This window comes from Asparagus officinalis, chromosome 7, assembly GCF_001876935.1.
Source record: "Asparagus officinalis chromosome 7, Aspof.V1, whole genome shotgun sequence".
Lineage (NCBI taxonomy): Eukaryota > Viridiplantae > Streptophyta > Magnoliopsida > Asparagales > Asparagaceae > Asparagus > Asparagus officinalis.
The window spans coordinates 42,066,398-42,092,208 of NC_033800.1; the positions used below are offsets into that span (position 1 = coordinate 42,066,398).

Genomic DNA, 25,811 nt, shown 5'->3' on the forward strand with positions numbered 1-25,811 from the left:
ATGGTTGGGGTGGGGGTTGAATTTCAGTGATTTTGAGTAGGGATGACAAAATGGACCCAAAACCAATTGTCCACTCATACCCACCCGCCAAATGAACCATCCAAACCCACCCATTTAGTTAAATGGGTCATAAATGGGTGGGTATAGTTTCTATTAAAGATAAATGGGTCATTAATGGACGGGTTATTACCCACACATTTACCGTTTAGATGGATATTGTTTTAAAAACACCCTCAACGCTTTAACAATGACAAAACTTATTTTTAAAAGTTAAAAATTATAGAAAACACTTAAAATGACTAAAACCCCTTAAAATTTTACAAAACTTATTTTTAAAAGTTAAAAATTATAGAAAACACTTAAAATGACTAAAACCCCTTAAAATTTTAAGATTTGCAAAAAACACCCTCAAAGTTTAAAATATTATAAAAACGCCCTCAAGAGTTAAAAATTATAAAAAAACTATCAAAATTTTCTAACCTCACAGATGACACATGAAATTCAAAAATTACCACCAGCCCCCTGAAATTTTATAATTTGCAAAAAATACCCTTAAAAGTTGTAGAAAATGAGAAAAACACCCTCAAGACTTCAAAATTACCAAACAATCTTAGAGTTTTCTAAACTTGCAAATGATATATGAAATCTAAAAAATTTCAATAGTCTCCTATAAATTTAAAATTTGTAATTAACACCCTCAAAGTTTTAAATTTTTAGAAAAACACCCTCCATTGTTTAGATTTACAAAACCATCCTGAAATTTCAAAACCTACAAATGACACATGAAATCAAAAATTACTAGCAACCCCCTATAAATTTATAATTTACAAAAAGCGCCCTCAAAGTTTAAAAATTGCAAAAAGTACCCTCAAGAGTTCAAAACTACAAAACAATCTTAGAATTTTCTAAACTTGCAAATGACACATGAAATCTAAAAATTTTTGGTAGTCCCCTATAAATATCAAATTTGCAAGTAACACTCTCAAACTTTTAAAAATTACAAAAAACACCCTCAGGGATATATAAATATAAAAAGTAGGCGCTCATAATTCCTCGTCGGCAGGAGATATATGCGTGTGCGGCCAAGTGTAATTTGCAAAACTTGTGTCTATTGCGCGTGAAACAGGAGAGAAAGAGAGCGTGTATTGTTATCCGGTGTGATAAAACAATTTCAAGAAGAATTACTTGGGGACACTCTATAATTAAGAACAAACATGGAAAAAATAATAGACTTTAACCAACAACAAATATGAAGAAATGAACAATTACGCTCATAGCTCATGGATTTTAAGAAAGAAATGTTTACAGAAAACCTCCTGAAAAATTATAGAAAACCCCCTAAAAGTTTACAAAAACCCTCTGAAAATTTGTAGAAAACCCCCTGAAAGTTTACAGAAAACCCCCTAAAAGTTTACATAAAACCCCTAAAAGTTTATAGAAAACCCCCTGAAAGTTTACAGAAAAACCCGTAAAAGTTTACAGAAAACCCCTAAAAGTTTGCAAAAAACCCCCTAAATATTTGCAGAAACCCCCCTGAAAGTTTACATAAAAACCCTAAAAGTTTGTAGAAAACCCCTGAAAGTTTGCAGAAAATCCCCTGAAAGTTTACAGAAAACCCCCTGAAAGTTTACAGAAAACCCCCTGAAAGTTTGCAGAAACCCCCCTGAAAGTTTACATAAAACCCCTAAAAGTTTACATAAAACCCCTAAAAGTTTACAGAAAACCCCCGAAAGTTTACAGAAAACCCCTTGAAAGTTTGCAAAAAATCCCCTGAAAGTTTGCAGAAACTCCCCTGAAAGTTTACAGAAAATCCCCTAAAAGTTTGCAGAAACCCCCCAGAAAGTTTGTAGAAAACCCCCTAAAAGTTTGCAGAAACACCCAGAAAGTTTACAAAAAACCCCCTAAAAGTTTACAAAAAACCCCTAAAAGTTTGCTAAAAACCCTCTAAAAGTTTGCAAAAAAAACCCCTAAAAGTTTGCAGAAAACCCCCTGAAAGTTTGCAAAAAACCCCCCTGAAAGTTTACCAAAACCCCCTGAAAGTTTGCAAGTAGATCCCTGAAACTTACATATATATAGAAGCATCATAATCATAACTAAATAGGTTATTGGGTCACCCATGAACCACTCATTTAGTAAATGGGTGGTTGAGAACTGACCCATTTAGCAAATGCTAAATGGGTCATAAATGTTTAAGTGGTCATAAATGTGCCCACACATTTATGACCTAACCAAGACCCAACCAAAACCACCCATTTGACATCCTTAATTTTGAGGGACTAATTTTCAAAAAAAAAATTGCCGGTGATTTGTAAATGGGTCTAATTGTACATTTGGTTCACTTTAAGTACCAATAAATCATCAGAGCTATAAACAATACCAAACCGCCTACGTGGGTCTAAAAAATAGCAATTCGGGAAATTTTCCAATGATAATCTATGCAAGTGAAATATGGGTAAATTTCATAAAACCCCCCTTCACTTTGAATGATCATCAAAAATCCCCCTTAACTTCCAAAATATCAAAAAAAAAACCTAAGTATAGGGATTATCACCCATTTAGGTTTTAGAATTTTTTTTAAAAAAACTTCTTTTAACTTTCAGATTTTATTAAAAAATCACCCTAATTTACGGGTTTTTATGATAAAATCTCAAAGTTAAAAAAGGTTTTTTGATAACTCCTAAATTTAATGGGGGCTTTTTGATATTTTGAAAGTTTAAGGGTTTTTTTTGTGTAATCGTCCAAAGTTAAGGAGGGTTTTATGATATTTGGTCGGAAAATAGTTTGTGCGTCCATTTATTGGCTTGACCACTCATTAAGGGTTGGTTTAATATTACTTTTTTCTTAGAAACACTATAACTTTAAGAATCAATGAATGATCTGGAGAGCGTTTTCTGACCGCTTGCAAAGAAATTGAAGGAGGAGGAAGGGAATTGAGAAATGTTATTACCCGGAAATGATTAAGTGTTAATCCTCCTCTAGGAACAAACATGTGTCCACTCTAGCTAACCATCAGATTGACTTCACCCTAGGTAGAACAACTCGAGTAACATCGATAATATCCTTCCTAAGGAAGGTCGTTTCGAAAGGCAATGTCACTCGAAGCCATTATTTGAGTCAACCCCTACTCCCCTAAACCCTACGAGGCCGGGTCATGAACTTTCGAATCTAAGATGGCTGAATAAAAAGGTGGTACTTATCGGCCCGCTCACAAGACCTAGACAAAAGGCGACATTTGTTAACCCTCTCACAGAGCCTAGGCAAAAGGTGGTTTGACCTCGAATCCCCCACCGACAGTCAATCGTCCTCACATTGAATGCTCGATTAGAGCCATCATTATTCCAGCTTCGAAAGTCTTTATGACTCATCGGACCTTGTTAGCACCATGTATTCCTCATCATCATCATATTAAACGCATAGTTGACTCATCCCCTCTGCAGCCGGCACTTGTAAAGTATCTACCGACCGAGCTGCTTGCGTGGACTCGACCAAAGTTATGCAACTGCCTCTTGGACCTGCTATAAATAGAGGCATTGTTTTGCTACATAAGGATAAGCAATTTCTTGCTACTAAACACATTTTAGCCATACTTCTTCTCCACTTAATCACTTGACTGACTTGATCGTCAGAGAAATCACCAGAGATCCCAACTCCGATCCTCTCATGTGTTGTTTACATGCAGGAATGAATTCACGGCTCAACAACCAATTGTTTAAGAAAGATTAATGAATCCTAATACACTGGTAACTCTATAATTAACATCATGTTTGATCACTGACATTAACAAGGAAGAGAGAGAGAAATTGTGAATTATGTAAAAAGATGATCCGTACAATTTATAAAAGGAAAGAAGGTAAAGAAGTAATTATATCAATAAATAGGGTCGAGGTGTCGGTAATGCCCCATCCATGGTATAAAAAATTTGAAATATGACATGTGACAATCACATGGAAGTATTTCCCGGAATATTCTCACTTCAAACTAGAATAGCGATAACTACAATACACCTTTTCAAACTACTCAGAAACTACTACACTCGAAGTAGCGGGATCCTTGATGACTCATCAAACTTGATGGTAATCTAATTAAGACGGACCCCACACTTTTGTGAATAGTAGTGTAAATGTAGTCTGAAGATCATGTATTTTTGAAGTATACGCTGTTGACTATACCGCGTATATGCGTTGGTATTGGGGTATCACACGTAGATGGATCACGCGTGACCCACAGCCCTTAGCTGGACACATGCCACGCCCACCGACAGATAGTTACATCCCTAGTGGGATGAACGAGAGAGATTACGTAAGTTTCTAAGCTAAATTATAACATTTTTTATTGAGTTGATACTTAATAAATTGTTTACCACGCAGGTCCGTGTTTTAGATAGCATTAATGCTGATATTGATGCGCATGTGACTGAGATTCAGGATCAGGTGGCGTTAGGGCTCCTCAGCAGGATCAAGAAGAGCATAGCGCAGGTGTTTCATAAGACTCACGTCGACGAGTTCGCAGGCCGTGAGGACAGGTCTCGCTCATTTGGACGGGTGTACGCTCGACGTCGACGGTCGCGTGATGATGACGCCGGCACTTCGCATGCCGATGGAGCCGGCACTTCGCATGCCGATGACGCCGGCACTTCGCATGCCGATGGAGCCGGCACTTCATAGCTTCATACACAGCCTGATACTCAGATAGTTGAGGCTCATTAGCAGGAACCCAGGGGGCGGGGAAGAACGAGGGGGAGGGGGAAGAGAGGGAGAGGAAGGAGGGGAGCTATATTGGGTTGTATATGAACTTATTTTGATAATTTTTGTAACTTTCCTGAATTTTTAAATACTAAACTTTTGAAGGTAAATTATTGTTCATATACATAATCGTGTGTGTTTATGGTTGAATCATGTATATATTGTTGTTTGCAAATAATTTGGCATATATATGAGTTATAATTCATTGTTGAATCATGTATATATTGTTGTTTGCAAATAAATTGGCATATATATGAGTTAACAGGTACATATATTTTAACATGCACAGCAGGCTGTGCATTCTGGATGACCTGCAACTTCACGGGAGTTCAACTCCCGTGAAGTTGCAGTCCCAATTTCCCAGAGAACCGAGATCGGTTCTCTGGGAATGTTGAACTGTAACTCCACGGGAGTTGAACTCCCGTGGAGTTTTAAGCACAAATTAAGCTTCACGGGAGTTCAACTCCCGTGAAGTTTAATTTCTCCATAAACTTCACGGGAGTTGAACTCCCGTGATGTTTCGGAGAATTTTTTACAAAAACCGACCTGTTTTCAGCGCTGGGCTAAAAATAGGTCGGTTTCTGTAATTATTTTCAAATGGGGTCGTTTTTTACAAATAAAATCCAAAAATGGGTGGTTTTAAAAATTTGTCCGCAAAACGTGTCATATATTGAGGTTATAACGATTTACAATTGAGGATATTCAAACGGAGTTTTACAATTGTGTTACAATTTTTTCCATAGGCTAAATAACATGGTATTCAGGTGTCATTTAGCTTATAGGGGGAAAAAATGCAATCACTTGCGAGATTTGCGACAAGCCCCGAGAGTTGGAAGTTAAGTGACATTTCTAAGATTCAATAAAGTAATTTCAAAATGGGCCAAACTTATGTGCGGCGGCGGCGGATTTGGTTATGTGAATTTAATCCTGAACTAAAATAAAAGTAGGTGAAGGGATGCAATATGCATCGTGAGGCAGGTGGAGGTTGCGCAAGTATACGTCAATGCCAATCAACTGCAGGCATTTTGCCCATCTATCTATTTTACGTAGCAATCTCAATCTACAATCCTACGTATATCTTTGTAGGAATTAGAAATGGTAAGCGAACCAAAAGTACAACAAATGTACAATCAAATTGAACTGTCACAATTTTTGAAAGTCCTGTTGCACTACTTAGTCTCTAATAGGACTAGGAGATACTTACATACAATAAATTAAAGGGAAAATCTTTTTTTAACCCAAAGTTTTACTCCAACTTATTTTTAAACACACCTTCTTTCATTATGATCCATACACCCAAAATACAACACTCACTTATTTATAAACCCAAAGTATCACTTATTTATAAACCCAAAGTATCACTTATTTATAAACCCAAAGTATCAAATACACCATATTTCTGGTGCTCCTCCCACTCAAAAAAACCCTAAAACACTCAAAAACACCCGACTACTGACGCATCGTGTTTATTGGCCGATTATCCACCGCGTCGGGCCGTCCTCGTTGAATTTCGAAGCTTCAGGCAAAGTATAGCACTTTACGGGAAAGTATAGCACCTTATGGCCAAAGTATAGCACCTTATGATAAAGTATAACACCTTATGGGCAAAGTATAGCACCTTAAGGTCAAAGTATAGCACCTTATGCTCTCTAAAAATTCTACACATCAAGTTGTCGAGAACCATTTTAGTTTTTTTTCCCGCAACGAAAACATTCGACGATCGATGCATCGTATTTATTGGCCAATCATCTACCGCGTCGGGCGGTCCTCGCTGAATTTAGAAACTTCAGGCAAAGTATAGCACTTTATGGGGAAATATAGCACCTTATGACCAAAGTATAGCACATTATGGCAAAATATAGCACCTTATGGCAAAATATAGCACCTTATAGGCAAAATATAGCACCTTATACCCAAAGTATAGCACATTATCTCTCAGGCGGTCCTCGCTAAATTTCAAAGCTGTAGAATTTTCAGAGAGCATAAGGTGCTATACTTTGGGCATAAGGTGCTATACTTTGCCCATAAGGTGCTATACTTTGTCATAAGGTGCTATACTTTGGCCATAAAGTGCTATACTTTCCCGTAAAGTGCTATACTTTGCCTGAAGCTTTGAAATTCAGCGAGGACCGCCTGACGCGGTAGATGATTGGCCAATAAATACGATGCGTCTATCGTCGAATGTTTTCGTTGCGGGGAAAAAAACTAAAATGGTTCTCGACAACTTGATGTGCAGAATTTTTAGAGAGCATAATGTGCTATATTTTGACCTTAAGATGCTATACTTTGCCCATAAGGTGTTATACTTTATCATAAGGTGCTATACTTTGGCCATAAGGTGCTATACTTTCCCGTAAAGTGCTATACTTTGCCTGAAGCTTCGAAATTCAACGAGGACGGCCCGACGCGGTGGATAATCGGCCAATAAACACGATGCGTCAGTAGTCGAGTGTTTTTGAGTGTTTTAGGGTTTTTTTGAGTGGGAGGAGCACCAGAAATATGGTGTATTTGATACTTTGGGTTTATAAATAAGTGATACTTTGGGTTTATAAATAAGTGGGTGTTGTATTTTGGGTGTATGGATCATAATGAAAGAAGGTGGGTTTAAAAATAAGTTGGAGTAAAACTTTGGGTTAAAAGAAGATTTTCCCTAAATTAAAATACATCTAAGAAATACTAGACTGCTTAGCAAAACTCCGTTTATTGTTAAAATTGGAATTACATCGATCTCACCTTAAAACAGTTCCATCTCATATCATTAGATTTTAAACTTCCTCAATTTTGAGTTACTAGCGCCTCCGAATACGAAAATCCAAGAACCTTTCTTCTCCATTTTTTTTATTCAACAAACTAGCTGTCGCAAAACTCTATGTGACAAGCACCATTCAGAAGCGGAGATGCCAAGGGACACCCACCAAAGTCTCCCAACTTTCCGGCACGATCTAAACAACAGTAGTACTTGCAACTCATCCTCAATGCTGATCTTCATAAAGGATAATTGATGCACAAATACCTTGTGTTTACCACACAATAATTAAGCACCACATCAGATCAAAAATTTTACCACCTCTAATCGAATAAAGAACTCTGATACCAATCGTTGGGCGTAGAGATACGCCCTCACCCGCGGAAGCAATATCACCCGATAGAAAGCCTTGACTTTTGTTTTCACAAAAGCTCAAGTCAAGCTATATATTCCCGTTTCACAAAGAAAACAAGAATAAAAGCGAAATATCTCAAAAAAGTGAGATATACACTCTTCCTCTTAGCAGTTCTAGGACTGAATGTCGAGAGAACCTACAAGCAATAGCCAACACACAGTTTAATAGACGAGATTTACGTGGTTCGGCAAATTTGTCTACGTCCACGAGAGGGGGGTTTCACTATGAGGAGAATAACAAACTTGTACAACTTACAAACTCTCTCTTTTTCTTCTCTTCTCACTCACTCTTCTCTCTTCCTCTCCACACCACTTTTTCTTTTCTTCCCCACAACTTCTCTCTTCCTCACCTCTCCTATTTATAGGCAAAGAAGAGGGGACAAGAGAATATGGGTGAGTATGGGGGAAGCATGTGTGAGCATGAGGGGTTTCACCATCTCTTGTCCCACCATCCCACATTCGCAACATCAAATATAAGGACTTGCTTTCATCATCTTCCACTGGTGCATAAAGACCATTATAGATAGTCGATCTTCCGTTTCAGGCTTCAATATTAACCAACAGCTTCCATTTAGGCTTTTTAACATCCATCTCTAACACACCACAAGGAGATCAAACCGCCTCTCAAACAATTCAACCAACACGGCACGGCCTTGCTCTGGTACCACTTTGTTGGAGGCTAGAGAAAGGAACTCAAACCCAGATTAAAATAAGAGAAGGATAAACTGCACGCGATACTAAATCATAACATGGTTTGACCATAACCGGGGCTTACATCCACAAGCAAAAGAGAGATATCTTTCCACAATATCAAAGAACAAGAAGAGAATATAAAATACTCTCTCAAAGTTTCAAAGAGATGCTTGAGATTAAAACATGAACAAGAAATACAAATGGGAAATACCAAGGTTACCTTTTAAGTGCCAAACCTACAACTCACTTGCACAATCACCTGCAAACCAGGAGTAAAACAATCCAAATCTCCGGGATAATGTATAACGTTGAACTAATCAACCGAAACAAGTCTTCTCTACAAATCCTATTCCCCACATGTGGGTTGAACTAACCTAGTCATAGTTGAGTTGACCAACCAAATGCTTAAGCCCACTAAAAGGTATGAACCCAAACCCAACACACAGGTATATACGTAAATAGTTACACTTGTAGATTTACCTCGTAGTAAAAAATATCACATGTTTGTTCCTCAATCCGTTTTTGCAGTATGCTCGCTTGTGTAATGTCCTTCGACTTGCAAATTTCTTTTCTGACACAGATGTCATAAAACTATCATGAACCCACAACTACGCTTGTTCCACTCACACAACTGTGTTGAATTTACTCATAACATTTGCATTATCTCACTCTTACCATGAGGATATCTGAAGAAGAAAACAAAAGCAAAAGTCAAAATGATACATTGTGAAGCAGTTGGAAAATGCACTTTTGCACGACAACCCTAATCATCTACTGATATTTTGCACATCTATCTATACATAGCAATCTTAATCCATTTACCACATCACTCTCTTTGGGGAATAGAAGTGGTAAATGGACCAAAATTGCAATACAACCAAGTCGAAATGTTGGAAATTTTGATATTCCAATTGCAGTACTTAGTACCTAATAGAACTAGGAGACATCTACTTACGGGAAAGAAACTACATGCATTGCTACAGATAATGCACGACTTAAACAGTTCTACCTCGTATCATTAGATTCAGTACTTCTCAAAGTGGTAGGCACATTTGAAAAATCTAATATTTACCAAACAATATTTTTAAAAATGTTAAAGAAAGTTTTCTCGGGTTATTACATAAAGGCGTGGTTGCAGATGGACCTCCTTTACTATTGCTCAATTGCAGATAGACCCTCCTCTAGTTCTATTGCAGCAGACAGACCCTGAGTGAATTTTTGGCCTCTTTTGCCCACAGAAAAAGAGAAATCATTATTTGACAAAACACCTCCCGAGGAAAAAGAGTAAAAAGAAAATATCACTCAGGTTCTCTCTACAACTGAAGTACAGTGAGTCTATCTGCAATTGGGCGATAGTACAGGGGACCTCTTTGTGATTAACCCTTGCGTTAACAACCATAACAATTATCTACCAAAATTTCTCTCTACCAAAGAGGCAAAAACCTCAAATCGATTAATCGATGTCATATGTGTAGCTCTTACTTGTAAAGCTATCAGAATCCTACGTGTACGATACGTAGCTCCAAAGTGAATAGATAGGCTTAAAAACCTCAGCCAGACAAGCATGGGACCATAATTTTGTCACAACTCTCTATAGCATACTTGGAGTCTCGTAGGCAAAGGAAGCATGAATCTCCTACTCACCATTTTGACATTACAGTTTTCAAGCACAACACATGTGCTACAATTCACATGCAAACAAGTTATGAAAGCTCTTCGATCTTTCTATTTACTGATAATTTTCCAAGAAAATATAAGAGAATCGAGAAAAATTGACCTTCAACTAGAACCACATGTGCCAGTCGCGTGCAAAAATTAAACGGAAAAGGAAGTTTCTGAGGTCCCAGTCAAGATAGAACTGTAATTTGTCCCAAGTAGGAGAGATGAGATTGTGATGTATTGAAATCAGATGATACACAAAGTAATTTGAATTTTTAGATTATAACCTTGTTTGGTGAAATGAAGTAAGGATCTGATGATATTATTCATGATGCAACTAATAAACAAGAAAAGGAGTTGTTTAAGAATTGCTGAAGTAAGATCCTAATGATTTATGTTACAGATTCCCTAAAAAATAAATCAGTCCCAGATTCTATTGTTACTTTGAAATCTCAGCTTCTTTTGACAGAAAAGATTCTGATTATGATAGCTGACAAAAGGACAGACAAATTAATATATTGAACTGGGATTGTAACGGGAGCACTGATAGCTAAATAGAAATGTATTGTGTGCTAACTTGTTGATAGAGTAGATATTATGCATAAATTAGCAGGGAAACAAGGATGTAAATTTCAGCTCTAAGGCTATAAGGAAGCCTAGAGTTCCATTGTGGATATGACCATTTGAAGAAGCACAAAAAAAACTGGATGAGACCAAAGAATGCTCTTCATCTGAACAGATGCCATAATTGACGAAAGACAGGTAAGAGGCTCGTGATTATAATCAGCTAGTATTATGATAAATTCTATCTACCATCAATATATTGTGACAAGTTTCCAATTAGAGGACAGCCCCAGTCAAGAAACTGAACTCCTATATGTATGTTGAAAATAGAAAAAATGACGATACCTGCTACCCAGATTCAAGAGCCTATTGAAAAGAGCATGTTTTCAGTAGTGCCTATTGAAATGGGTACAAAATATAACTATACGCCGATGCACAGCAAAAGAAAGCATGGAGTGCTACTGAAAAGCATGGTATAATGGACTGGATTGCACAAAATACTAGGATATAATTTCAAAAAAAAAAAAAGACTATGATTTATGTGGATATGTCAATTGTTATCAAGAGATGATGAGTTCACATATAAATAATGTATCTGAAAATATCACATCAACATAAAGAAATTATGCTACTACTCTAAATAAGGAGTAAACAAAGTTCATCTCATATTAACAGACAACTGAGACTAAATTCCAAGAAATTACGAGTAGTGGGCAAGGGTTAGCAAATGTACCTGTTTGGTGGAAAATTTGTTATAAGAAAAATAATGAAAAAAATTTGATTTGTATTCTCTCAATCTCGATTACAATTGAATTTCCTGATTATAAAAGAGATGAGAATGAAATTGAACACTCCCCTTTGTTTAGGTCTGGGTTCTTCACGGTGGCGATGGAGTGCCTCCCTCGAATGCTTGTGTCGAGTTTGCTCTCCGTTAACGATCCGAACGTCTTGTTTCACTGGAACGTGGTCTTCTCCTCATGATTTGACGCTGTGGAGAATTTGCAGAGCAAGTTTTAAACTCTGATCGAGTTGAGAAGAACTCTTAGAAAGAGTTCACAAGCCAAGCTGAGTAATCTCAAAGGCTTCAATAAAAGCCTTCCAAGATGATTCAAGAGTTTCTTCAAGTCGCTGATCTCCAAAGCTCATTGTTGCTGAAGTTGAAGATGGGTGAAGGCCGATCTCCTTTTTATGACTTTCTCATGAAAAAGTCCAGCCCCTAACTCGGTTGAGTTTACTCCTATTTATAGGGGATTAAGGGGTGTAACCGTCCCCTTAATTCGCTCCTAAGTAGGGCTGAATGTGGTGTAACTACCCCTTAAACTGCTCCCCAAATCATGAGGAAAACGATTTTAAAACCGTTCAGTTCGTGCTTTGAACGAGTCAAACGCTAAAAAATAGCGTTCTGGGCCCGAACTCTGCGTTTTAGACCTGAAATGCAGAGTTGGGCCTGTTTTAGGCTGAAAACGCACAGGTCGCGCTGCGCAGAGATGCGCAGAGATGAACTCTGTATTCTAGACCTGGGACGCAGAGTTGGGTTCTGCATGAACTCTGTGTTTTTGGACCTGGTACGCAGAGTTGGGCTCTGCATGAACTCTGCGTTTTTATCGTTGGACGCAGAGTTGGGCTCTTCATGAACTCTGCGTTTTTGTCGTTAGACGCAGAGTTGGGCTCTACATGAACTCTGCGTTTTTAGACCTGGGACGCAGAGTTGGGCTCTGCATGAACTCTGCGTTTTTGTCGGTTGACGCAGAGTTGAACTCTACGTTTTAAGTCCACGAACTCTCCGTTTTGACTCTGTAATGCAGAGGCGAGCCTTAGGCGGGCTTGGCGAGCTTCAGGCTAAGCCCAATGTTCATACGAAGTCCAGTCTTGCAGACGGACTTCAGAACATAACTTGCTGCGAAGAACAGGTCATAACTTTCAAATCGTAAGTCGGAATTGGACGAATTATATATAAAAATCGGCTATCTCGACGAGACAGAGCCGACCAAACCTACCTCATAGGGTTTGGTTTGCTCCGTCAGTTTTACCAAATTCCTTACGGTTTGAGAGATATCTGCGTTTTGGTTTGAAGAGACCGTCGATTTGTAGTCTCTTTTACTAGAGCGTTGCAAAGATCGTCATCTTGTAATCTTCGTCTTGGCTCCTTAAAAATGTGAGAGTCGTCAGATTGTAACTTCCGATGTTGATTGTGAAGGCTGTTGATTAGAGCTTTCATCAGTTGTTGCGAAGGTCGTCAGATTATAACCTTCATCGATCCACGTGAAAGTCTTCAAATTATAGTATTCTGAAAGTCATCAAATTGTAACTTCCATCATCAGTGTTTGATGGGAATCAGCTATCTGCAGTGATTTTTAGACAGCCTACAGAACCCCCTCCAAAGTTTTCGAAAGTTCGCGGTTGACTGGGACGAATTTTTGAAATACTTTGGATCTTAACTCTGATCTGATCTTGGAGCTGTTCATTTCTTGTCACAAAGGATTTGTTCTCTGCACCCGCTTTAAAGGCATATTGGTTGAAGAGATTTGACACGCAGGACCTATGTGAGGATGAGCTTCGAAGAGAAGCCTTAGCGACGGTACAAGCCACTCATGAGCAGAAGCTCTCAAACGTCATGTCACGGCTCACATCCATTTAGATAATGGGCCCGAAAATAGTCATAGGATTTTTGGCAAATCCTCAGCCATCAACGGATTTGATGAGCCTTTACCGACTACCGTTTGAGTCGGGCTAGCATGTGAATTATTTGAATCCGTTTCACATGTAACGTTGTGCTAAGAGAATGAACCCTCTTAGACTTGATGCTATGATTTTGAATACATAGACTTTGTTATTTTTACAGGGAAAAGACTAACCAGCAACGCGTGTTAGGCGTAGACTTATCTCTAATTAGGGGTTGAGATAAAGTCCCCCATACGTGAAAGGCATGAATTTTTGGTGCTACGATGTTGAATACATAGACTTTTGTTATTGTTTCTTTCTGTATTATGTTTTCACATGAAACACTGAAAGAAAATTGAAAGTGCCAGATGTGTAGTATTAACTTGGCATGAATTTTCACTTAGAGTAAAATTCAAAAATTTTCTTGTCAAACAAAAGGATTAACAAGTTCATTGGGGGGTTTGACCGTTAGAGGTATGATGTTAACCTAACAGTGTTTTATGGGCCTATCGTTCTATTGAAGAGAGTCGATAAGTTGGTTTGATCGTCATAGGTGTGATGTTAACTTGACGGGTTTGTGAGCCTATCGCTATGTTGGAGAGAGTCGATAAGTTGATTTTGTCAGAGGTGTGATATTAACATGACAGGAATGTGTTACGATTGGAGTAACTTTGTAGACTTATTATCCTATTGACGAGGATTGATAAGTAAATTATCAGAGGTATGATGTTAACGTGATAAGATTGTGTTACGATGAGAGCAACTTTGTAGACTTATCATCCTATTGACGAGGATTGATAAGTTAATTTTGTCAGAGGTATGATGTTAACGTGACAAGATTGTGTTACGATGAGAGTAACTTTATAGACTTATCATCCTATTGACGAGGATTGATAAGTTGATTTTGTCAGAGGTATGATGTTAACGTGACAAGATTTTGTAATTGTGATTTGAATAAGGTTTTGAAGACTTAGCGTTTTGCTGGGGAAGATTGCGATTTGAGCACAATTTTGAGGACCTATCATCCTATTGAAGAGGATTGATAAGTTAATTGTCAGAGGTGTATTGTTAACGTGACAAATTAGGAGTGATACAAACTGAATTCATACTCCGTAGGGGTGATGATCGTCAAAAGTATAATGTTAACTCGATGATGTGAAAGATTCGTTACTCTTAATCCAGTGGATTCTAAGTAACCAACCCCCAGTCTTGATTAAGACTTAGCAGGAGAAGAAAAAGAGGGACAGACATGGCATATCGCCTTGTGGGTCACTATCTGACGAGTTTGATTATCAGAGGTAAATGTTAATATGAAAATTTTGATAGACCCGTCATCCTACTTGAAGAGGGTTGGTGGAGGAATTTGGAGGAAAATGAACTATCAGAAGTGATCATTAACGTGATAGTTTTGGTGGACCCGCCATCCTACTTGAAGAGGATTGGTGGGGGAATTTGAGGGAAATAGACTATCAAATGTGATCATTAACATGATAGTTTTGATGAACCCGCCATCCTACTTAAAGAGGATTGGTGAGAGAATTTGGGGGAAAATGGACTACCAGAGGTGATCATTAATGTGATAGTTTTGGTGAATTTTGTGATTGACAGATGTATTCTATTGAACATGACAACTCAAAAAAAAAAATTATTACTCATAATCCAATGAACTACAAATAAACCAACCCCCAATCTTGAACATGTGTAAGGGGGAAAAAGGGTAGACATGGCACCTCGCCTAGTGAGCCACTATCCATCGAATTTGACTATCAGAGGTAACTGTTAACGTGATAGTTTTGGTAGACCCGCCATCCTATTGAAGAGGATTTGCTTCAGTGGCCGTAGTATCTTCCCTTTCTGACTAAGAAGATTGGGCTTGATCCGATTGCTCAGGTTGATCCTACCTATTTTGTTCTTCAGCTTTGATCCTGACAATAATCTTTTGAGCCTGTTTACCTTGAGAGATTAATTATCTCCAAGAATAACATTCTACAACTCTCATTTGTGCTAGAAGGTCGGTCTGCAAGTTGTGTCGATAGGTCTCTACCAGTGTAGACTGTGTCATACATGTCGGACATCACAGAGCCATGTTTCGAAACCTTTTGACGAAGGCTTTGACGGACTCCCTATTCTTCTGCTTAGTGGCGAGAAGGGTATGCATGGAGACTTCTGTATCCTCTTCAAAGAATCTTAACAGGAAGAGTCTCTCTAGGTCCGTCCACTTTTGGATACATCCCGCAGGCAGTTTCCTGAACCATTCGAAGGCAACTCCCTTGATGGTGCTAATGAACAATCGAGCCAGTATGACATCGTTTGATATCACATTCCTAGTCTGTGACTTGAAATGATAGATATGTTGGTTCGATGATCCCGTGCCATCAAAAGTTTGTAGCATCGGGACTTTAAACTTTGGAGGATAAGGGGCTACATCTCATTCGACAGGATAGGGCCTAGCAACTCCCTCGTCTTGGAGCTCGTTTCTGTTAGCAATGGCGTTGAGGCGGGCTTCCAATTCTTCCATTTTGGCCGATTGAAGATTCTGCTCGTTCTTAGTCTCTCTTCCTCCATTAGAGGAAGATTCCAGGTTGTGGGCTTCTTGGTCAGAAGCCGCTCCATCAACCATTTTCCCCTCCCCTTTGCTTGTGTAAGGTCGGGATGAAGACGTTCTTCCTCTTCGGGAAGAATCTTTCTTTGGCGGCGAATTTGTCTTCTGAGATTTGGTCCTGTCTACGACATATTGAGTCATCAGGATCCGGAGTTCATTGAGGGTCTCTTGCTGTGATTTGAGCATGGTCGCCTGCTCATCCACCCTCTTTGAGAGATCTTCATAGTTTCCCGTCATATAGGCGGAGCTCTCATATTCTATGAAAGAACTAGATGATTGGTACTCCGCAATGGCTGAATGTTCATCATCGGAATTGGTTCTTCTGACTAACCTCCGATAGTTGACAAGGGGAATGGCTCATGTTCGCGTCCGAGTGCGTTGGTAGATTCCTTCAAGCTCGTTAGTGATTTCTCTGACGCTTGGAGAACGATCTGTCTCTAACTCGTCAGAACTAGGGATTGTTGATCTCCCTCTGCCGACTATGTTAGAAGTGACTCCAAGGTATTCATCCTATGAAGTCTTCTTCGTGTGAGAATGTCGTCGATTATTGAGCAAATCAATGTTCGTTGGTCGGTTGAACATTGACAGCAATTCCCGCAAGTCAGAGACTTGGATGAACCTCTCATAGAGCGTGAGGGTAGAGATGGAACCCTTTTTCCGTCAATGGATGGGACTGGTTCTTGGTAAACATGAATTTTAAATCCATGTTGATCTTTTTGAACACGACAAATCACATCACGTTCTAAAAAGGAACACGAGGGTCGTGTTTAGCTTGATTAACGCAAGACCGAAGTCTGTGTTTTGCTAGTGAAACACAGTCCTGCGATCTGCGTTTTGCTAATGAAACGTAGTCTTGGATGAGCATCTTCACCTCGTCGCTTTTGTGACTCGCTACCCGTCGCTTTAGCGCGGGTGCAGAACCTTTAACTCGGTGGACGAGTTTAGGAGAAGCCGAGCACACTCCTTCGGAGGAGGGGTTGTTCAAGCAATCTAATCCAAATGAGAGGACTTCCTTTGACGATTCGGCAGAGATTGGAGCTTTAGTCTTTTTGGAGATCTTGTGGACCTTACGCATAGCCTTGGGGCTAAGGGATCCGGAGGAGAGGGCCTGCTCGTACTTGGCTTGATCAAACTTCACTACGAGAGTCTCGACTGTTGTTCCAGCGAGCTTGACGTTGAATTGCACCACCACTTCTTCATCAGAGAAGCTAGTCCCCAGCAGAGTCGCCATCTTTTGTTCAGTGAAAAATTTGTAATAAGAAAAATAATGAAAGAAATTTAATTTGTATTCTCTCGATCTCGATTATAATTGAATTTCCTGATTACAAAAGAGAGGAGAATGAATTTGAACTCTCCCCTTTGTTTAGGTCTGGGTTCTTCACGGTGACGATGGAGTGCCTCCCTCGAATGTTCGTGTTGAGTTTGCTCTCCGTTGACGATCCGAACGTCTTGTTTCACTGGAACGTGATCTTATCCTTACGATTTGACGTTATGAAGAACTTGCGTGGTAAGTTTGAAAATAACTCTTAACGAGTTAATAACTCAGAGCGAGTTTTAGAAGAACTTGCAGAGCAAGTTTTAAACTCTGATCGAGTTGAGAAGAACTCTTAGAAAGAGTTCACAAGCCAAGCCGAGTAATCTCAAAGGCTTCAATAAAAGCCTTCCAAGATGATTCAAGAGTTTCTTTAAGTCGCTGATCTCCAAAGCTCCTTGTTGCTGAAGTTGAAGATGGATGAAGGTCGATCTCCTTTTTATGACTTTCTCATGAAAAAGTCTAGCCCCTAACTCGGTTGAGTTTACTCCTATTTATAGAGGATTAAGGGTTGTAACCGTCCCCTTAATTCGCTCCTAAGTGGGGCTGAATGGGGTGTAATCACCCCCTTAAACTGCTCCCCAAATCATGAGGAAAACGATTTTAAAACCGTTCAGTTCGTGCTTTGAACGAGTCAAACGCTAAAAAATAGCGTTCTGGGCCCGAACTCTGCATTTTAGACCTGAAATGCAGAGTTGGGCCTGTTTTAGGCTAAAAACGCACAGGTCGCGCTGCGCAGAGATGAACTTTGCATTCTAGACCTGGGACGCAGAATTGGGTTTTGCATGAACTCTGCGTTTTTTGACCTGGTAAGCAGAGTTGGGCTCTGCATGACCTCTGCGTTTTTATCGTTGGACGCAGAGTTGGACTATGCATGAACTCTGTGTTTTTTTCGTTGGACGCAGAGTTGGGCTCTGCATAAACTCTGCGTTTTTAGACCTGGGACGCAGAGTTGGGCTCTGCATGAACTCTGCGTTTTTGTCGGTTGACGCAGAGTTGAACTCTACGTTTTAAGTCCACGAACTCTGCATTTTGACTCTGTAATGGAGAGGCGAGCCTTAGGCGGGCTTGGCGAGCTTCAGGCTAAGTCCAATGTTCATACGAAATCCAGTCTTGCAGACGGACTTCAGAACATAACTTGCTGCGAAGAACAAGTCATAACTTTCAAATCGTAAGTCGGAATTGGACGAATTATATATAAAAATCGGCTATCTCGACGAGACGGAGCCGACCAAACCTACCTCATAGGGTTTGGTTTGCTCCATCAGTTTTGCCAAATTCCTTACTATTTGAGAGATATCTGCGTTTTGGTTTGAAGAGACCGTCGATTTGTAGTCTCTTTTGCTAGAGCGTTGCAAAGATCGTCATCTTGTAATCTTCGTCTTGGCTCCTTGAAAATGTGAGAGTCGTCAGATTGTAATTCCCGATATTGATTGTGAAGGCTGTTGATTAGAGCTTTCATCAGTTATTGCGAAGGTCGTCAGATTATAACCTTCATCAATCCACGTGAAAGTCTTCAAATTATAGTCTTCTGGAAGCCGTCAAATTGTAACTTCCATCATCAGTGTTTGATGGGAATCAGCTATCTGCAGTGATTTTTAGACAGCCTACAGTACCAAAGAGAGTATTGAGCTCACAACCAACCGCGAAGTCTTGGACCAGCTGCCAGAAAAGGATTAAACAAAATCAAGCACATGTAAATTGTAATTTGCCTGAATACCAAAATCAACATGACATTCACCTTCTCATGACCCCTGATATGTCTGTGGAAAATAACCGTCAACAGAGAACATATACAGTCTTGAATTAGGGATAAATATCTGCGTAACTTTAGGAATTCTAGGACCATCTGGTCATCTTCCCAAGGAGAAATAATAGACAAGGTTTATACACTTCACAGTTTTTAAGAAAATTTCACGGAGGAAGAAAATACCGTGAATAAGAAGAAAAGTTGCAAGAATTTGCACCAGATGCCCCATATAAATAGAGCAGACAGGGAGCAAAAGCTACAACTGAACCCTCAAAATACCTTAGGGTCATCTCAAAATCGCAACCCCAGTTTCTTAAACGACAGCTCATAGCAACAGTTTCATCAGAAGTAACCACAAAGATGCACAGGCAAAATTAAATATTGATATCAATTGATATGGCTAGCTTTGTATACAATGTTTTCTTTACATTTTCTTTTCCTTTTACACATTTACATTTTTAAATATCTTACCCCACACAATGAATTCCAGTACGAACCAATGAACAAAGAATGCAACCTTCTTGAACAAACTGCACTTACAAATCCAAGTACTGCAGCTGAAACTAATGAGGGAATAGGGATAGTGTCCCCATTACCAATAACCGAGCAGGAGCCAAAAATACAATGAACAATTGCACATTCCTTGAAGCAATAATCCTCCCAAATCTCTTCAAGGTGTCCTTCCCTCCATTAAACACACCCACAAAATTGAAATGGTGCTGATTACTGTTTGTCAGTCTAGCTCTCTGGCCAATAATGGCATCGCTGCCTTGAGTTGAAACAAGAGGCCACCACAAGATTCTTCGACTCTGTCTCTTGGCTTTCCTGATGAGCTTAAGCTCCCGACGAATCACACTACGAACAGATCTTAGATAAGCATCCATATCATGGTCTCTGTAGATTGTACCCTCAGAACCATAAGCTGAGCGATCACTAAGGATCTCAAGAGGGTGAGGAGAGTTGAGAAAGGCGAGTTGTGCTGATAGAAGATGCTTCATTGAATCATCGGAATTTGATAATGGGTGCCCTAAAAGATAGAGGCCACTCCCGGGTGGGAGAAGGTGATGATTTGGTGAGAATTTTTCTTCTGGTTGTAGGATCAAGAGCTTCCCCATAGGAGCATATAACAATTTCTGTGAGCAAGAAGGATTTAAAATGGTTAGAATCACAGTCTGCTTATAACAATTTAATGATTTTTTCTATAAAATGAGTAGACACATATTTCATTTGGAAAGAACATATTATCCACCAAATTCAGAAACCTTACTACAAAAGAGCGAGAGAAATCAAGTGTATGTACCAATTTTTTTTTTAATTGAAACTAAAGAAGTGCATTCTACGTATTGCCAAACTACAATAAATGGAAAATTTACCGAAAACTGGATAAAGATGAAATATCTCTCTTCAATATTATTTACATATCATCTAACCTTGCAAAGATGCAGTAATAAAATCAATAATTAGTTTCAAAAAATCATAAGCGAAACAAAGTATTGTACCTGATGTTGGAGACACGGATGATTACGGAAATTTCCATTGACAGCTTTAAGAATCTTAGCTACATGATCTGGATAATTACAAGAGAAGGCTCTTGGAACAATGTCTCTGTGCATTGTAATAGCTTGCACATGAGTTTGAGGTAATCCCAACTTGCGAAGTAGATAATCACCTCCACACATAATGGTTGGTGCACCAAATGTAATTACAGGCAGTAAAGCCGATGATGGCGCTTCTCCTCGTATCAGCAGCATTAGATTCACAAGCAAAGAGAGGCTTCCACCAAGAGAATGCCCAGTGAATCGAAGAGTAGCGGAGTCCCCTCTAGCTTTTAAATGAGCTTTCACTTCTGGTAGCATTTGCTGGTAGATACCTTTGGCAGCTTCATAAATACCCCTGTGCACGAGTACATCCAATCCCTAGATTGCAATAGGCTTCATAAGACAAGAGTTTGTTTCCATAGCCAAAAAAAATATTAAATAAAATTTTGATTAGCCTGTATTCTAAAGAACTTCTCAATTGGTCTGGTCCCTTGTTTCAGAATTTTCAATTTAGAAAAAGTTTTTATATCGTCTGGTTGATAGATTTTACTTTCATACTTTTTTGAAAATTTAACTTTTAGCTCAAAATATGTTTGACTGTAATTATCTTCCAACTAGCATTTCATTTCAAATGTGGGAGCTAAGCTGTCCCCACTTAGGTGCACTTCAAATGTTTAACTCTATCTCTGGTGGTTGAAACTAAGTTCCAACCTCACCTAACCGAAAGCTTTGACCATTGATTAATATCATGCAATTCAGTCAAAATTTGTACATCTTTTTTAAACTAAATGAGACATAAGCAGTGTTAGCTACCTCAAACTGAATGGGCTCAAATAGAAGATTTGCTTGCCAAGATGCCAACGACTCAGAACCCTGTGCATTGCCACGTTTAGCATCAGCATCCAATTACAACTTATTGTATGTAAATGAAAAATGGGAATAAGAACTCAACCTGAATGATGAAATATCTCGTGCCACTTTTGTCATCGTCGCATATATACCACTCACTGGGAGAGGATTGTGCAGAGCTCAAATCCTTGGCAACAGCTTGCTTCATTTCTTCTTTACCAGCAACAACTGCAGTAACTGAGTTCGTTGTGGCCACAAAAGATGCCATCTCCGAACATGAGATTGCGTTCTCGTCTTCACTGTCCTTTCCATCCTTTGCCTTTGGAGCTCCAAAGGGAATAATGCTCTTCGTTTGAGATTGAACAAAGGAGGCAGCAGCTGCAGCTATATGATAAGCAGTAGACGGACTTATAATAGGAGTCTTTTTGTTTTGTTTTTCATTATCTTCTGCTACTGTTGAAGACTCTGAACTTGTAACATTATTGGGCAATTTTTCCTCTGGTTTATTAGGATCTGGTGTCTTCTCCTCAGCATTTGAAGATTTGGCTCTCTTTTCTAGTGATGAGGTGATGAAACGAAGACCGTGGTATTTAAGAAGGCTAGCTGGCTGAAAGAAGAACAAAAGTTACAAACAATGAGATCAGTCATCGACAAATGAGAATTATCAGAGCGTACAACTGAAAGTAAAATAGATAATAAGCGATACAGTCTTTTTAGGAGTACTGCTTGTCACGTGACAGATTGTTTCCTATTAAACATCAACTTAGGTTCCTAATATCTAATCAAAATGTAAAAGATCAAACTTTTCAGCTACGGAGCAGAGGTCAAATGTGTCCATTGTCTCAAATCACGAATCAGAATAAGACATCAAAAACCCAAATGGTTTCCTTTAAAAGTCAAATATCCTGCAATTGTTTGAGAATTCTAGCATAATAATTTGTCGGAAACTTCCTTTAAACCTGCAAGCCTTTCCAAAATCCCAAAATAATAATAATAATAATAATAATAATAATAATAAACTCAAATGGGTATTTCAAATAAAATATAATCCACAAGTATCTGACTTTAAATACCTGATATCTATATCAGATTGCAAAAGATCAAAAATTTCAGATATGAAGCAGATATTATCAAATCACAAACTAGAACAAGACTCCCAACATCCAAATGATTTCCATCAAAAACCAGAAACACCTGATATCCTGCAATTTTCCAGAACTCTACCAAAATTATTTGTGGGGAAAAGGGCTAAAGCTTGCATAATTTGATGAATCATGCTGCATTGATGCCAAATCTCTTATGATCAGAAAAACTCCTTCAAAGCTACAAGCATTTCCAAAAATCCAAAATACAATACAAAACTTAAATGGGCATTTCTCCTTCCTTATAAAATAAAACAAAATTGAATCAAAGAGGAAAACCCAGATGCAAGCATTCACAAATGACCAAAAACAACAATTAATCAAAACAATTTCGTACCTTGATTTTTGGAATAGAATAAGCCAAGCGCCCAAGATACGACATCTTCGCATAAATCTCCATCTCAACGATCGACACTCTCCTCAACAACCTCGAAAACGAATCCCTATCAAAAACCTCTCTCTCTTCATCATCGACAACGCATTCATCGCAATCCAAACATCTACTATCTGCACCCAAACCCTCAACCAGATCCTCACCCGCATCAACAGCAACCTTCTTCTCCCTCCCCTTCTCCCAAGTCGACCCAACCCTTAGAATATTCAAAACCCAGTTCCCCCTTTTCCTCCTCCCCTCGACCTCCTCTGCCTCGGCCCTGGGACCCGCCACGCTAACCTGCGCCGCTGGAGATTGGTGTCGCCCGGCAGCTCCGCTGGCGGAGATTGGCATGGGTGGCAGCCCCCGAACGAAGCGGAGAGAATCCATCGACGATCTTCGACCAATTTTTTTCCCTTTTTGATTTCGGGTTTGATTTTTTGATTTTTTTGTTTGCCTTGTTCCGAAAGTGAAGCTCCCCAAAAAATGGACGCGTGAGAACTCGAGATCGCTGGCGCTGGCAATTTATAAAGGGGAAGCCCGCTGCCGTTTGTGAGATCTTTCGGTTGGTAATTTAAGGGGGGAATGGGAAGGGGGGCCCTTTTCTTTTGTAATAAGAAATTCTTTTCTATTAGGATTTTTTAAAAAAAAAAAATTCTTTCGCTTTATGTTTCTAGTCAAAAGTTATTATTTTAATAAGGGTTGATTTTAAAAACCACCCTGAACTTTAGGGGGGTGTTGCACATAACCCCCTAAATTTTGTTTATCTCACTTAACCTCTCTGAACTATAGGTTATATGCTTGTCTTGCAAAATCCCCCTACACTTTACCTCATCCCACCTAGCCCCCCCCCCTCCCCACACCCACTTATAACCTTCAAATAACTAATAACTTCTTGAGGGAGAAAGCTCAATATTCTGGAGGAGGGAGTATATTTTATGTAAATAACAATTGATAAAGTTTAAGATTTATTCATTTAAAGATATTTTAGTTATTTAAAAGTTATATGCAGGGGTGTTAAGTGAGATAAGATAGAGTTATGAGGGTTTTGTAAGACACCTCATAGTTTAGGGGGGTTATGTGAGATCAGCAAAGGTCGAGGGGTTATGTGCAGCAACCCTCGAACTTTAGGGGGTTTGGTGAAATTAACTCTTTTAATAAGGCTAAATGCCACCTAAATACTTTATTATTTTGTCACATTTGCATTTCAATATTCTAAGTTATAAAATATTACACTAAATATTCTAAGTTGTCCACATTTGCCATGTTAATACCTTCTTTTAGTTGCACGTGAGAATACTTCATGTGCTTGTCACATGTTGCTTTTTGATGTGTTTTGACTCTATTTACTATTGTATTTACTTCTTTTCCTACCCTCTTTTTATTTCAACAGAGGGACATTTTGGTCTTAACATAGAAAATTTAACGTCATTTATGAAATTTTAACAATGGACTACTCCAGGTATTTATATGAGACATTTTACAATTTAGGGTATTTAAGTGCAAGGATAGAGGGGGAAATAGGGTATCTAACTGTCATTCCCACTTTTAATAATGTAATAATAATTTTGTCTATTTGACCCCCCATGTTGAAATTTAGAAATACAAAATTATCCCCCCCACCCCCCACCCCACCCCACCCCCGCCAGGGCTCTCTTTTCATGGTAGGATCCTTTTTTCAATGTCCATGACAATGTTTAAGATCTATATATAAATGTTTTTTGATATCTTTATTGTTCATGAAAATTCACTTAAACTAAGGAATCAGAAAGAGGCTAAATCTATAATGTTGTTTTATTTATGAAGCAATTATATATTAGTGACTAATTTTAGAAGGACAAAATGCATGACAAAAAGGTATTAATAGTAAAAAGATGAAAAGTTACATAGCTAGTATTCGTCAAATATTACCATTTTGCAGCAGCTAGGACAATAAACTTAGCTACAAGATTGTGCATGTGCTTGTGTGCACACATGCATAAAAATTTAAATTACAAAACAATTTTATCCTTTTCTTTTAGAAAACTATTAGGTGGTCCATATATCGAAGTTTTTAAATATGATTAACATTTTCCGAAGTAAGTTATGTTTTTTTCACATGGATTAACTAAATTAACTAAAAATAGTTATTTATACATTAGTCCCTTATATCTCCCATAATTCCATATTAGTCACTCAAATCTCAGCGACTCCCTCAAATCCTAAGGATCCTGCAATTTGGTCCATCAATGACAATAATTTCTCAACTAATTATATTTTCCTTGGATGGTCATTTACAATTTGACACTCTAAGATTTACATCTTTTTTAACTTTGATGCCTCAAAGTTTTTTTTTAAACATTTTGATATCCTAAGTTTATAACATTTTTTAAAGAATTTGATACTCTAAAGTTTTTTCTTCGACACTTTGATACCTAGACTTTACACATTTAAATTTCATACCCCAATGTTTTTTCATATTTTTTAAACTTTGATTCCTCAAAATTTAATTTGATATCTCAACCCGCGTTCGGGGTATTAAAGTGTCAAAAATAAAACTTGAAGTATCAAAGCTAAAATATAAACTTTATATCAAAGTGTCAAACAGGCTTTAAGGTATCAAATTGAACATGAGTAAAGTCAGGCCCGACTCTGGAGCTGTGCGGGCTGATCCACCGCGCAAGGCCCCCTAAAATTGGGGGCCCAAAAAAAACAAAATATGCAAGTGTATTTGTCCTATAAGTAGCAAGGTAGCACATCTCTTTTCCCAATACTTCACTATAGCAA

General features: G+C 38.6%; 1 protein-coding gene across 1 annotated transcript; it reads right to left on the bottom strand.

The window, feature by feature from the left end:
• On the bottom strand, nt 19,512-23,578 carry LOC109850536. The gene is made up of 5 exons (XM_020420562.1): nt 23,010-23,578; nt 21,634-22,137; nt 21,495-21,554; nt 20,643-21,059; nt 19,512-20,276 (listed from the first exon to the last, which is right to left on the bottom strand). Exons 1-5 carry the CDS (start codon nt 23,433-23,435, stop codon nt 19,707-19,709), a joined length of 1,977 nt encoding a protein of 658 aa, XP_020276151.1. The 5' UTR covers nt 23,436-23,578; the 3' UTR covers nt 19,512-19,706.

Excerpts from the sequence above, each read along its gene's own strand:
- LOC109850536 (XM_020420562.1), bottom strand. The coding sequence starts at position 23,435 with ATGGATTCTCTCCGCTTCGTTCGGGGGCTGCCACCCATGCCAATCTCC. Across the intron at positions 22,138-23,009 it reads ATTCTATTCCAAAAATCAAG|CCAGCTAGCCTTCTTAAATA; the intron begins GTACGAAATTGT and ends TTCTTCTTTCAG. Across the intron at positions 21,555-21,633 it reads CGAGATATTTCATCATTCAG|GGTTCTGAGTCGTTGGCATC; the intron begins GTTGAGTTCTTA and ends GGCAATGCACAG.